The sequence below is a fragment of the Chelonoidis abingdonii genome, chromosome 2, assembly GCF_003597395.2.
Source record: "Chelonoidis abingdonii isolate Lonesome George chromosome 2, CheloAbing_2.0, whole genome shotgun sequence".
Classification (NCBI taxonomy): Eukaryota; Metazoa; Chordata; order Testudines; family Testudinidae; genus Chelonoidis; species Chelonoidis abingdonii.
The window spans coordinates 105,076,386-105,089,340 of record NC_133770.1 but is presented as its reverse complement, the minus strand read 5'-3'; the positions used below and the strand labels follow the sequence as shown (position 1 = coordinate 105,089,340).

General features: G+C 40.5%; 1 protein-coding gene across 1 annotated transcript in view; it reads right to left on the bottom strand.

The window, feature by feature from the left end:
• Positions 1–10,690: 10,690 nt before the first annotated feature.
• The window catches only part of RAMP3 (receptor activity modifying protein 3), a 116,686-nt gene continuing 114,421 nt past the window's right edge, over positions 10,691–12,955 (bottom strand). The window contains exon 4 of the mRNA XM_032771131.2: positions 10,691–10,994. Coding sequence (XP_032627022.1) covers positions 10,739–10,994 — 256 coding nt within the window. The 3' untranslated portion in view covers positions 10,691–10,738. The remainder of the gene's footprint in view (positions 10,995–12,955) is intronic.

Here is a 12,955-nt window from a genome sequence, read left to right as displayed (position 1 = left end):
CTTTTGGCTGCTGATCATCTGTTACATGAGGACCGCATCTGAGGCCCAAATAGCATAAAGGAGTGACTCAAATGCGTGGACACGGTTGTTCTGAGAACATTCAGTTAAGAACTTGTAACCTCAGAAAAACCCCTTGGTGGGGTTTGCAACACCTGCCAGAGTCCTTGCTGGAGTTGGGGTGATCACTGGCATGCTTATTAGCATGCATTTAGGTTCTTCTGTTTTAATGTTTTTTCTCCAATGCTTTCACATGAAGAATACATGTGCTTGTTTAGAAAATGTGTGATAATTTATACCTCTAGGCAGTTATACTATTTACAGCCTCTTGGAAAAAGGCAAAGCAGGCCTCCTTAGCCAGTCCGATTTGCTGGAAAAATCAGTATAGGCAGGGAATGGTGCAGCCTGAAAAAACCCATCAGGCAGGAGAGAGTTGTGGGTCTCTAACCAAGAGAGGTGACCGTTCAGGAGCCTGTAGCCCAGAGTGGGTGTCCTGCTAGACCCAAAAGGGGGAAATACTGGTATAGTTGCCATGAACTGTGACAGTGCCCAGTGTTAATGAGATTTCTACTGAGGTAATTAAGCTTTCCTCAATAAACACCTGGCTTAAATATACACTTTACTATAGAGCTTAATGCACATATCTATCCTTTCTGGCTTCTAGAAGTGGGGTATTTTATTTCCTTGTTAGGGGAGAAGATGAGTGGGCAATACACAGGATACGTTTATCCTAGGCTACTTTTAATTACAATTTGTACAGATTGTTCCGGTTATGAATCTCAGCAGAGATATTAGTCGGAGGAGCCAGAGCAGAGCACAGCTGCTCATAGCACTAGAGCTCCAGAAAATCGTTGTGTATCAACATCCAGCAAGCTGTTTCTCTAACCACTCTGGGAATTGTGGGACAAATTCTAGTCTGTTAGACTGGTGTAAATATGGAGTTTTTATATATTTACACTGGCTTAAGAGCAAAATTTAGACGTGTGTTTACCCCACTGTCACACTGAGGCTAAAATTTTCAAACATGGGGGCTAATATTTAGACACCTAAATCTTTAGGTATATTTAGACACAGAAGCTTTAGATACAGAAGCTTACTGTGGCGGAGCTTGTTTATTTCAGTAATGCTCTTCTTGTGGTGCTGAGTAACAACAGATTTAATAACTATCCCTAATAGCTTTACAAGTGTGGGATTAACTAGATATTTTTACATAGTTTTTTTCTTCTCTGGGTAAGTTTGTCTAGTCGGAGCTGAGATACTACTTCAAAAAACTTAAGTCACCAGTAAATTTTGGCTTCCTCTGATTATGTGCTGTAGTGTAACTTAGTGGTTGCACAGGTACATAATAATGCTGTCAATTCCCCCTTATTTATTTGTATTGTGGGAGACCCTAAGGAGCAGTCATAACAACTTCTCTAGGGTAAGGTGGAACATGGAAGAAATTGCTTCCCTGCACTGCTCTTCAGTCAGGGCAGCACCATGCTACCCCCCTGTACAGGGGTTGTAGGAAAATCATGGGCTAGTTATATGATTCCTGGGGGGCAGGAGGAAGGAATCTAAACACTGGAACATATAATTATCATTGGGGGTAGAGAGGAAATTAAACAGAGAAACCCATACCAGTGAGTTACTCATTTAGTTCAAAGCACGGTTTGGATGAATCTCAAATTGCTTTTCAGTTCATACCTAAATCTGTCAATTTGGTAGAATGATCAAAAATGTAATTGAGGAATATTTTACAAATAGTTCTGGAGCCCATGGCTGTAAACTTCCAATTAACCAGTCTCATGTGATGCTGCTAGTTACTAACCCAAAGAATCAGCTGTCAGATAGTCCAGACTACCCCAAGATCCTTAAAACATCCCCATTACCAGGTAGACAAGATGGGTGAGGTAATATCTTCTGTTGGACCAACTTCCACTGGTGAGAGAGACAAGCTTTCAAGCTTACACAGAGCTCTTCTTCAGGTCTGTGTAAGCTCAAAATCTTGTCTCTCTTGCCAGCCGAAGTTGGTCCAATAAAAGATATTACCTTGTCCACCGTGTCCCAGGATATGAGAGAGACCAACACAGCTACAATAACACTGCATACAGATTTCCAGGTGTCAGTTCCCAGCAAACAGACATTCAGCAGGACAGAACTGCAATAGAGTAGCTATTCATCTGTCCTTTTATGGCTTAGTGCCTTTTTCTGTTTTAATGAAGGCATGCATGACAGGCTACTGTTTTGCAGAAATGAGGAAAAAAATATCAAAAGATTTGAGGGCTCCATGTAGTTTAGATGTGCATCTAAATGGCTGAATGATTATATTACTGTAGTTTTCTCCATATTAGCGAAACATTGTTGGGAAGATAGTCAGCTGGGGTAAATCAGTGTCGCTCCATTGACTTTTAATCAACAAATGTTAGCACCATGTCTTCCTACAGGGATAGGTAACTCATAGGAGAAATCTTTCCTACCTCATACATCTAGGTGTGTGTGTTCCTTCACCTCCAACCAGCTTCTTTACACCGCACGCAGGTGGCACTTACACACAATTTGGATAGCATCTCTTTTGCTAAGAAGCTTATCTGCTGTATTTGCCTTACTTATCCACACCACAATCCACTCTCTAGAGCCACTTGTGTATTTAAAGCAAAAATAGCCAGCCTTATTTCAAACCAGTGTACCCCATCCAGCTGGAGCAAAGCCATGTATATCCATTGCCTTAATACAATGGTAGGTGGAAAACAAACAAAAAACATGCTAACTGTTTGAGCCTTTATACCTTCTATCATTAGAAGTTGTGTAGGGAGATGGAATGTTTGCCTGGCAGATCTCTTGTGGTATTTTATTCTGTGGATCATAAAATCAGCTATCACTGAAAAATGGCATTTTAATCCAGGATGCTACCTCTACTAACCTTCCAGGGACAACACACCTTTAATCAATGATTTCTCTGCCATGATTCAAATTGGCTGGCAGAAATGATCATTGGGTTGGCTTCAGCTGTGTCATCAGCCATGATTCTCAAAAACTGGTGTTTTATCCAAAGCTGTTTAAAATAGCTGCAATATGCTGATTAAGTCCTATATTGGTCAAACTTTTCTGGTTGACCTTTTTCTTTAAAAGCAAACAAAACAGATGTAGAGTAAACTTGGTAGACAAAAGATTAGGACCCATCCTGTGCTGACATGAGAATTTCATGAAAATTCATCAGAAATTTTGTCCCACAAATTAGTGTCTCTTCCAGGAGGAAAAAAAAAATCTCTGGGGAATTCCTCCAGGAAAAAACCCTAACAAAGTAAAATGATTCTTGGTGGATGCCTCTTTCCACAAAACTGATGAAAAATACAGTATCTCTTGGGAAAAGCAGTTTTATGGATGGGTCTCTTAATCAAAGGTACTGCTAAGCCTGCACTAAGTACCCTGATTTTTGTACCTGTGACTCTTACTCCTGACCCTGTTATTTATTAGCTGTCCCCTGTAATTATTTGAAGACCAGATCCAGTACCCAATCCCCTTAGGCTGGGAGAGGGGCCTTCACACACAAGTCTGCTTACACTAGCCCACCTCCCAGCTTTCAATAGGTGCATATCTCAACTGAGGCTTTTATATTTGTAAGCTGAGCCCAAACAACCCACAGGTGATTTTAAGCCTTCCTATTACACTACCCCAATCAGGCCCAACAAAACATATATAAGTGACCCAGCTGTTATCTCAGTTCACCCAGCTCAGAGGTTGTGATTCTGCTACAGCATCTTCCATCTCCAAGCTCAGCTTGAAAAATGGTCAGCTAGTAGCAAGAAACAATGATGTCTCAAACATCAACTAGAAAACAATTAACCAAATCCTACCTTTGTCTGCCTAGCTGGTTGAATCAATAGGTCCATATGCTGGTTCACTGGCAAAAGTGCATGTGCTCTGCTTCATCTGGTATAATTCAGAGATAATAAGCAGAAGCAAAAGCACAACACCCATGTCTCAACAGTTCAAAGAGCGTTTTGGTCTTTTTGCTGTTTTCTTCTTTGCCCTTCTACTGCACCTCTATTTAGTTCCCCTCTTTATTGTTGAAATGCATCTCTGTGCAGAGGGCCATCATAAAATCTATACACCACTTCAGTCCCACTTGCCCTTCTGCTCCAGGGATTGATCTCACCCAAGGGTGAATGCTTAGTGCAGCAAAGAAATACGTGCTCACTAGTGTTAAATCATCTAGTCACTTAGACATTGCAACACTCCGATTCAAGGCACCTACAAAAATCACAGGAACAATACTGTGATCCATAAAGCCTGAGTTAGGCATATAGGCTCTCGGTATGATGAATGGGGAGAGACAGGCATCTTATAATAAGAACATAAAAACAGCAATACTGGGTTAGACCAAAGGTCCATCTAGTATCCTGTCTTCTGACAATGGCCAATGCCAGGTGCCCCAGAGGGTATTAACAGAATAGGTAATCATCAAGTGATCCCTCCCATGTCGTCCGTTCACAGCTTCTGGCAAGCAGTGGCTAGGGACACCATCTCTGCCCATCCTGGCTAATAGCCATTGATGGACCTGTCCTCCACGAATTTATCTAGTTCTTTTTTGAATCCTGTTATAGTCTTGGCCTTCACAACACCCTCTGGCAAGGAGTTCGACAGGTTGACTTGCATTGTGTGAAAAAATTCTTCCTTTTGTTTGTTTTAAACCTGCTGCCTATTAATTTCATTTGGTGGCCCCTAGTTCTTGTGTTATGAGGAGTAAATAACGCTTCTTTATTTACTTTCTACACACTAGTCATGATTTTATAGACCTCTATCATATTCCTCCTTAGTCATCTCTTTTCCAAGCGGAAAAGTCCCAGTTATATTAATCTATCTTGATACAGCAGCCATTTCATGCCCCTAATCATTTTTGTTGCCCTTTTCAAAACCTTTTCCAAGTCCAGTATATCTTTTTTGAGATGGGCCAACCACATCTGCACACAGTATTCAAGATGTGGGCGTACCATGGATTCATAAGGAGGCAATATGATATTTTCTGTCTTATTATCTATCTCTTTCTTAATGATTCCCAACTTTCTGTTAGCTTTTTTGAATGGCACAGCACACTGAGTAGATGTTTTCAGAGAACTATCCACAGTGACTCCAAGATCTCTTTCTTGAATGGTAACAGATAATTTAGACCCCATCATTTTATATGTATAGTTGGGATTATGTTTTCCAATGTGCATTACTTTGTATTTATCAACATTGAATTTCATCTGCCATTTTGTTGCACAGTCACCTAGTTTTGCGAGATCCTTTTGTAGCTCTTTGCAGTCTGCCTAGGACTTAACTATTTTGAGTAGTTTTGTATCATCCTGCAAATTTTGCCTCCTCGCTGTTTACCCCTTTTTCCAGATCATTTATGTATATGTTGAACAGGACTGGTCCCAGTACAGACCCCGAGGGACACCATGATTTGATCCAGCCAGCATGCTAAGTGGAGAGCCACCTAAAAGATGCTGATGAGAGAGGTGTGTGCTAATCCCTGCCCCCTCACTGAGATAGGTGCCTTCCTGCAGATGTAAGTGCCTCTTTTTCAAAGTGATCCACAAACAGGAACCCATCTTCTGAAGTCAGCTGGTTTAGGTCCCTAAAGTGGTTCGTGCAGGAATGCTTTTGGTGCCTGCCTTGTTCCACACAACATGGCTGACAAGCAGGGGGTGTTTCCCCCACTTAACTCCTTCCACACACAACAGTCAGAGGAGGTATCCACCTTTACGATTTTTAGCCCAGGGGTTAGAACGTTCATCTATGATGCAGGAGACTCAGGTTCAATCACCTCTTGTCTGCCAGAGAGGAGAGGGGATATGAACACTGAGCTATAGGACATGCTGATGGGAGGTGGGGAGGGAAACTATTAAGTATTTATCCAAAGCAGAGCAGTCATTGGGCCAAAGAGAAAGACAATAACTAATTCTGTAGCCTGGTGATTAAGGCACCCACACAGGAGGTGGGAGACCGTAGGTCCTGACCCCTGCTCTAATCTCTCTCATTTATCCACAGTGGAATAGCTTCAACAGGAGAGACCCTACCCACTCACTTGACTGTCCTATATGTCAGTGGTTGGAGCTCTCAGGTGAAAGGTGTGGGAAATCCTTGCTCAAATCCTGTCCCGCCACTCCTGGCAGAGATGGAGGAATTGAACCTGGATCTCCCATATGCCAGATTAGTGCTTTAACCAGTGGGCTAAAAGTTGTTATGTGGGCTCCTGATTTCTGGCCAGATTTTGAGTGGGACCCCATCTGGCAGGCTATCTCTGAGTTAGGTGGCCAGATGTCTGTCTTTCCCCTTGTTCGTGAATCACTCCGGGGCATAGGTGGGAGACACACCTCTGGACCCCTGGAGTGAGGTGGCAGGGCCATGCCCAAGAGGAAGAACCTTAGGCACCTAGAGCGTTTGGCAAGAGTTTTGTGAGTTGCAGTGAAGCCTCAAAATGGAACATATGGGCCTAAGTACTTTTGTGGATCCACCTCCTTGGAGGCCAAAGTGCAATCAGCATGACAGCCCTCTCTAAATTTAGGCGGTAAGATGTACCACATATAGGTAAAGCTGCAGAAGAAATCTGACCAGACACAACTGCAAACCTGGGCTTCTCTAGGTAAGCAATTAGCCAATCCCCATGTCATTGCTTCTATTGCTTCCTTTGGCACTGTGTTCCTGAGAAGCAGTGAAATGGCATATTCTAGATACCAGAAGGAGGCTCTACCATACAAATTAACAGATGGGATGTGCAGAGACACCCACATCCCTACTACCAACTGTCCATTTGGAATGAGTGTACCTGTCCAAGATTGAGTGGGTATATATTGTATATAAAACTGTACTTGTTCTCTACAGGATCTGTGAATACAGTTACTCCACATGCAAAGTACAGGTTCATCCCCTTGAAGGATGAGCTGTGTGTGACGTTCCTGTTGAAGTATTCTTGAGAAGGGAGGTAGAGATCAGCTTAGTTTTCTGTGTACATGGCCCACTGTGCTTCCACAGCTTGGTTTTTTACATTGTAAGTCATGGTGAGAAGATGGTACGGTCATTAAGCTTTGAAGTATAATCGCTTATTAGATATTAGGTAAAAGTTTTTTTAAAGACTTCAATATCCTTAAAAGCACAATGTCAGTGGAAGTGATATCTGTGTTCCCAGGCAGTAGCTATCTGTTTACTAAGATGGTACATTTATGGTCTCTCCAAGGAACAGTGCCATTAGTTACCATACAAAATAAGGAATTTCAGTTACAAACAACTGCTAAGGTAATAATAGCTTCCCATTGCATGATCATTTTGCATCTTTAATGTTCCTGAAAGTGTCTTCCAAAAATTGCATTTAAATGAACCAGAAGCATCATGAGAATGAAGATGTCAAAAGGACTCTGTGAAAGCTCACAGTAGAGCATAATAAAACTGTATCCCTGCAAGTATAAAAGGTTACTGCCAATTAATTACACTACTCTCCGTTGTACTCTGCTATTCTTGTTAAATGATGCAATAGAAAAGATGCCACCTAATGGACTCAATTTTAAAAGCTCTCCCTGAATTCAGCTCCCATTGATTTTTTTTTTAATTTATGTCAATCTGGCACCTATTGTACCCATGACCCTGATTCCTGCAGTATGTGAGCACCTGACAGTCTTTAATTATTTATCCTCACATTACCCCTGTGAGGTAGGGAAATGCTATTATGGCCATTTTGCAGAGAACTAGGATATCTATCATCTATTAAACTCATGAGTTGGTACCAAGCTGCTTTTAAAAATCCCACTAACGGCTAGATTCACAAAGGGACTTAGGTGCCTAATTGCCACTTTTAGATGCCTAAATCCCAGAATCAGACCCTGCTGAGATTCACAAAACCCCCATTCAACAGCCACAGAACCCTGTAGGTTCCTAAGCTTGCTCAGCATCTACATTTGGTCAGTTCCCTAAGCATCTATGTTTCTGTCTCTTCGTACCAGTGGTACTACTTGTCTTTTCAAAACTGCTTAGCAAGGATACTAGTCCTCCTCTGGTGTTAGCACTGCCTTCTGATTTTTCTTTGCAGAGTGTTCCCCTGTGTGAACTCTACTCCAATTCTAAATAGGATTTTGGCACAGTGAGTTTGTTTGGATTTTTTTAGTCTGTCCATTTTCCTCTGAGACTCTCTTGTAATATAAAATTAATTTGCAACTATCAAATAGTCTTGGACCCAGAAAAGGGTTGCTTAGCACAGGACCCGGGAAGCTCTAAATAGAAGTGGAACAGAGATTTTTTATGACTTGCCCCAAATCACTTGTAGAATCAGGGTGAGAACTCAGGAGTCCTGACTGTTTCCTTCACTAACCATGGACCACATTCTAAGTGAAATCAGAAAATTCACGTGTCTCAGTTGCTTCTTATTAATATAATGGAGTTGCTAGAGATTGGACAGCCTGCTCTCTGCTTCTCTGGGTGCTAGAAGTGCTTCAGCAGTCTTGGCAGTCTTGCCTTGGATGGACTGACTGCTAATGGCATTTCTCACTCATTTCTTTAAATGCTCTCTCTACATTGTCAACAATAGTGGAAGGTCCTAATCTGTTTGGAAGAGATCTTGAACAGGATTGTATCAGGTTTCACATCCAGGGAAAACTGATATTTCTGAGTCTGCAAAATTGTCTTTTTTGAGCATTATTAGCTGTGAAGCAAAAATCCGTCATTTTTTTTCATACTCTTTTCCTACCTCTCTGATGGGATGGTACCAATTCTGTTTCATTTTAAATGATATAATCTAGGATATAATTTTCAAAAGTGCCTGAGGGACTTGGTCACTTTTTTGAAAGTTTTAATCCTAGGCTACGGGGAAAATGTGAAACAAAACAAATGAAGATAATCAAATAGAATCTTGAAACCAGTTCATTTAAAGATAATTTTTGGTTTAAAAGCATAATAGTTATCCTCTGGGGAGGCATAATCAAAACACAACATACTTTCACCATCATGTAATTTCCAAGGTCAGTCTAGGTAATGCACAATGACAACAACATACCAGGCTCCTTAATAGCTGTTTTCTTACCTTTATGTTAAATATAATAAAATGTTTAATATAATAAAATGTTTAACACATATCACTTTTCTTCTTCAAACATTTTTACAAATATTAACTTATTAGCATCAAAGAAGAGAATGAATCATTATCTATTACAATATACATAGGAAATATCTGACATAACCAGTCATTCCTACCAATATAACCAATCCAATAGGACTGCACGCAGATCTATATTATATTAAAATATTGGGAAACAATGTGAAAACCAAGGTATATAGGTACTGTAACTTTCCACATATATGTGATTTTCATACAGGGAGCACTTCTGTGTTGAGATCCAGCAAACTTTGTTCACATGGATCCACATCCCAACTACTAGGACAAAATCTTAAAGAAGACTATCTAACTAATACGTGTAGAAGACACAGATAGCTGTACTTTATTTAAGTGTGTGAGGTATGAAAATGTGTATTCATGAGCAAAAGATCTTGAAGCACTTGTAAAAATGGAATATTTGGCTTGGAGGACACTTCATGTGACAGACAAGAAAAATTTACAATAAGGACTAAAGTTATTTTATTTGGAGCATACTGTATCTAAATATTTCATTACAGAGGAATATGATGAATATAGACTTGTTGAATGGAATCTTGTTTCCATTTCTCTGCCCTCTGTCAATTCCAAGCACCATTCAAACTGCCTTGCTGTTAACAACATAAGCTTCCACATTCTGTAAGTGATGAAAAATGAAGTATTCAAACACTGAAAGGCACTCAAATGACGTAGGTTCTTATCTTTTTTTATTTACAGGACATCACTTGCACAAAAGATTCAGGGTGAAGTGAGAATGAGGAGCACATAGTGAATACACTCATCAACATAAGAATAATAATTAAAAAAATAAAATGATGGGTCTGGCGTATGACAGTTCCTTCACCAATCCTTGGTAAATTCATGGTCAACCCATTTCCTTTCATTTTCCACCTCTGGGGAAAAGCCTGCATCCTTCCTGGAGTGTGTTCTCAAGCCAGCAAGCTCTAAGAAGTCATCTTTAAGGACATTTTAAAAACTACTTAACCCAGCACAGTCTCTTCTCCACAAGGATAATCCACTGGCCATATGAATTGTTTCTTACCAAGACAATACTTCTAGTCCTTGGTAGTGTGTGTTTTTTATTCACCACCAAGAAAGTGTCCCTCAGCAACATGCATGTTAATTTCCTTTGGTGACAAACTTCCATTAAAGTCACAATGTTCACAAATGAAAACCTCAAGTGTCCAACACAAAAATTTCAAAAGAGCCCCACTGTCAATATTACAAGTTACTCACCCATTGTGTATATATACACACACACACACTGGAAAATGACGCTTATTGACAAGCTTTAACTTTGGCTAAGAAACTTTACCTCTGCTGACGTTAGCAGGTTCACTTGCCATCATATGTATCCCATTATCCAGAACTGAATGTGAATTCCATTACACATTAGCTGCGATTATCGATTTTGAGGGGGGAAAAAAGATCTTTGCATAAGCAACATTGAAAACCTGCAGTATAGAAGCATTGACTTTAGGTAGAGGCAGAATGTTTCTCTGAATACAGGACAGTTTCCTCCCATAGTACCTGACAGGTTAAAGCACAGCAGATCTGATATTTCTGATTCTTCTTTTCATTACCAAAAAAAAAAAAAAGAGAGAGAGGAATGGGATGAGAAAAGCCAGGAGGCATGACTTACACTAGAATGTCACTTCTCTTACTGCACCACACCACTAGAGATATCATAGCAACCATCAGCAATACTGGGATTAAGATCAGAGTTATGAGAATTTCATCTGGTGGATCTTCCCAGTGGACCTTTTCTGATGTACAGTTTGAAAAGAATTGTTTATGAATTCCAGTGATGAAGCCCTGTGCAAGTCGGTTTGGCCAAAAGCATCTCGCAGCGCTGGCTTCCTGTTCTGTGCAGAGGCTGAAGTTGTCGTAATACCTAGAGAGAGAAGAAAATCGAAGTAAGTCTGAATAAAACATTTATTTTGTTTCTCTTAAAAAAAAATTAGACTGCTGTAATTTTGGGATTTTTTTAGATATTTCAGATGGGCTGTAAATAGATCTTCTCCCTGGTTTTCTTACCAGATAAAAAACCTTTTGGAATTCCAGGTTTTTTTGTTCTCTAAAACATGGTTTATCAAACAGTAATTTTATTTCAGTAACTACGGACAACATTTTGGCATTTGCAATAAAGTATTTTTGACATTGCCTTTGTATAGGATCTTTATCTGACAATCTGTTCAACCTCGTGGTGTTTTTCACTTGATTTATATGGTTTTAGTAGAATTGAAAACTGTTATCACATGTCTAATGTATATGGTTGTACCTACAGTGTAGACACTTCTGCTGAAGCAAATAAATTGAATCTCTGGATGTTCAGCACCTTGGAAAAGCAAGCAGTGTGCAGCTTGCCAGAGATGACACAGTGAGTCAGATGCAGTGTAGTTGTAGCCATGTTGTTCTCAGGATATTAGAGAGACCACACGCACCTTGTCACAATGAGTCAGAGGCAGAGCTGAGAATACTCTATTCCTAACTCCTAGTCATCCGGTCAGGCTTCTAGACAAGCTGAGTAAAATCCTGGCTCCACTGGAGTCAATGGCAAAGCTCCCAGTGATTTTAATGTGGCCTGTAGTTCACCCTCTCATTTTAACTCATGTAGAATTAGAAGGCAGTTCCCTTGGCAGAGGTAACAACAATACCCATAAAAATCAGATGTGACAACTGCAACAAATGGTGAGTGAATTATAAATAATTCATGCGTAGTCTGTTGTTGGGCAGGATGCTGAGGCCAAGTGCAGGCCCAGCATGAGCTCACGAACTGCTGAATAATAATTTCAGTCCTGCAGTTCACAGATGCGATAATAAGAGAAAGGGCAAATAAAAATTAAATAAAAGCATTATTTTTTTTAAATCTTAACCTTTCCCACATCAGAATTAGACTCTAATGCCCATCTACACCCTTAAGAGAGATCTGCTACACCCAGTAGCACGTAGCACTTAGTCTCAGCACTGCAGAGCATACAAAACAATGCACATATTATTTAAAAGTAACCAAAGTTTGTATTTATGAGTACAGGCTATGCTGAGAGGAAGGAAACGATAAACTAAATTGAATAATTTGATGGATTATTATGATGGGATCATGAGCCAATGTGATTTGGAAAGGAGTAGAGTGGTCAGAGGTAAGAGGAAATTAAGAAGTTGAATTGTGTCTGGACAGCATATAGAGAGAGGATGGAAGGAATTATTGTCTGTTGTACTTTGCAATGTTCCCTTCAGTGATGTGTGACTTAGTAAAACTATTTCAAAGGGAAGGAGAGACTAACTGATGCCTTCAGGGACAGCATGCTGCACTATTGTCTGCATGCTGCCTCCACCCAATATATGAGTACAGTAATTGCCTTTGAATGACACATTTCCTGCAATAGGAAAATAATGCCCCTGGGAACTGATGGTGACTCAGTCCCAGGTTGTGCAGTAGTGAAGGTGAACCACTCAGCATTGGGGTCAAGGATTGCACTCTATTCTATAAGGAGTGGCACTGACATGTTATTGCCATGCAGGGGCAGAACACTGCATGGATAAGGTCTATGGCTACCTTCTTAACGTCACGTGCACAGGAGAAAACAGCGGCTTCATAAAAAGGCACAGGTTAAAGTCCCTACCACATCCCCTTCCTACTGGGGCTGGCACAGTTTCTAAATCACTGCCTGTAGCTTCCTATGCAAACACCAGGTCATTTAATGGCCAGTGTAAGACTATACTCAGATGCGTTGGCACATCACCACTAGCATGAGAATGTAGGCAGTGGTTCTCAAACTGTGAGTTGGGACACCAAAGTGGGTCACAATCCCATTTTAATGGGGTTGACAGGGCCAGAGTTAGACACACTGGGGC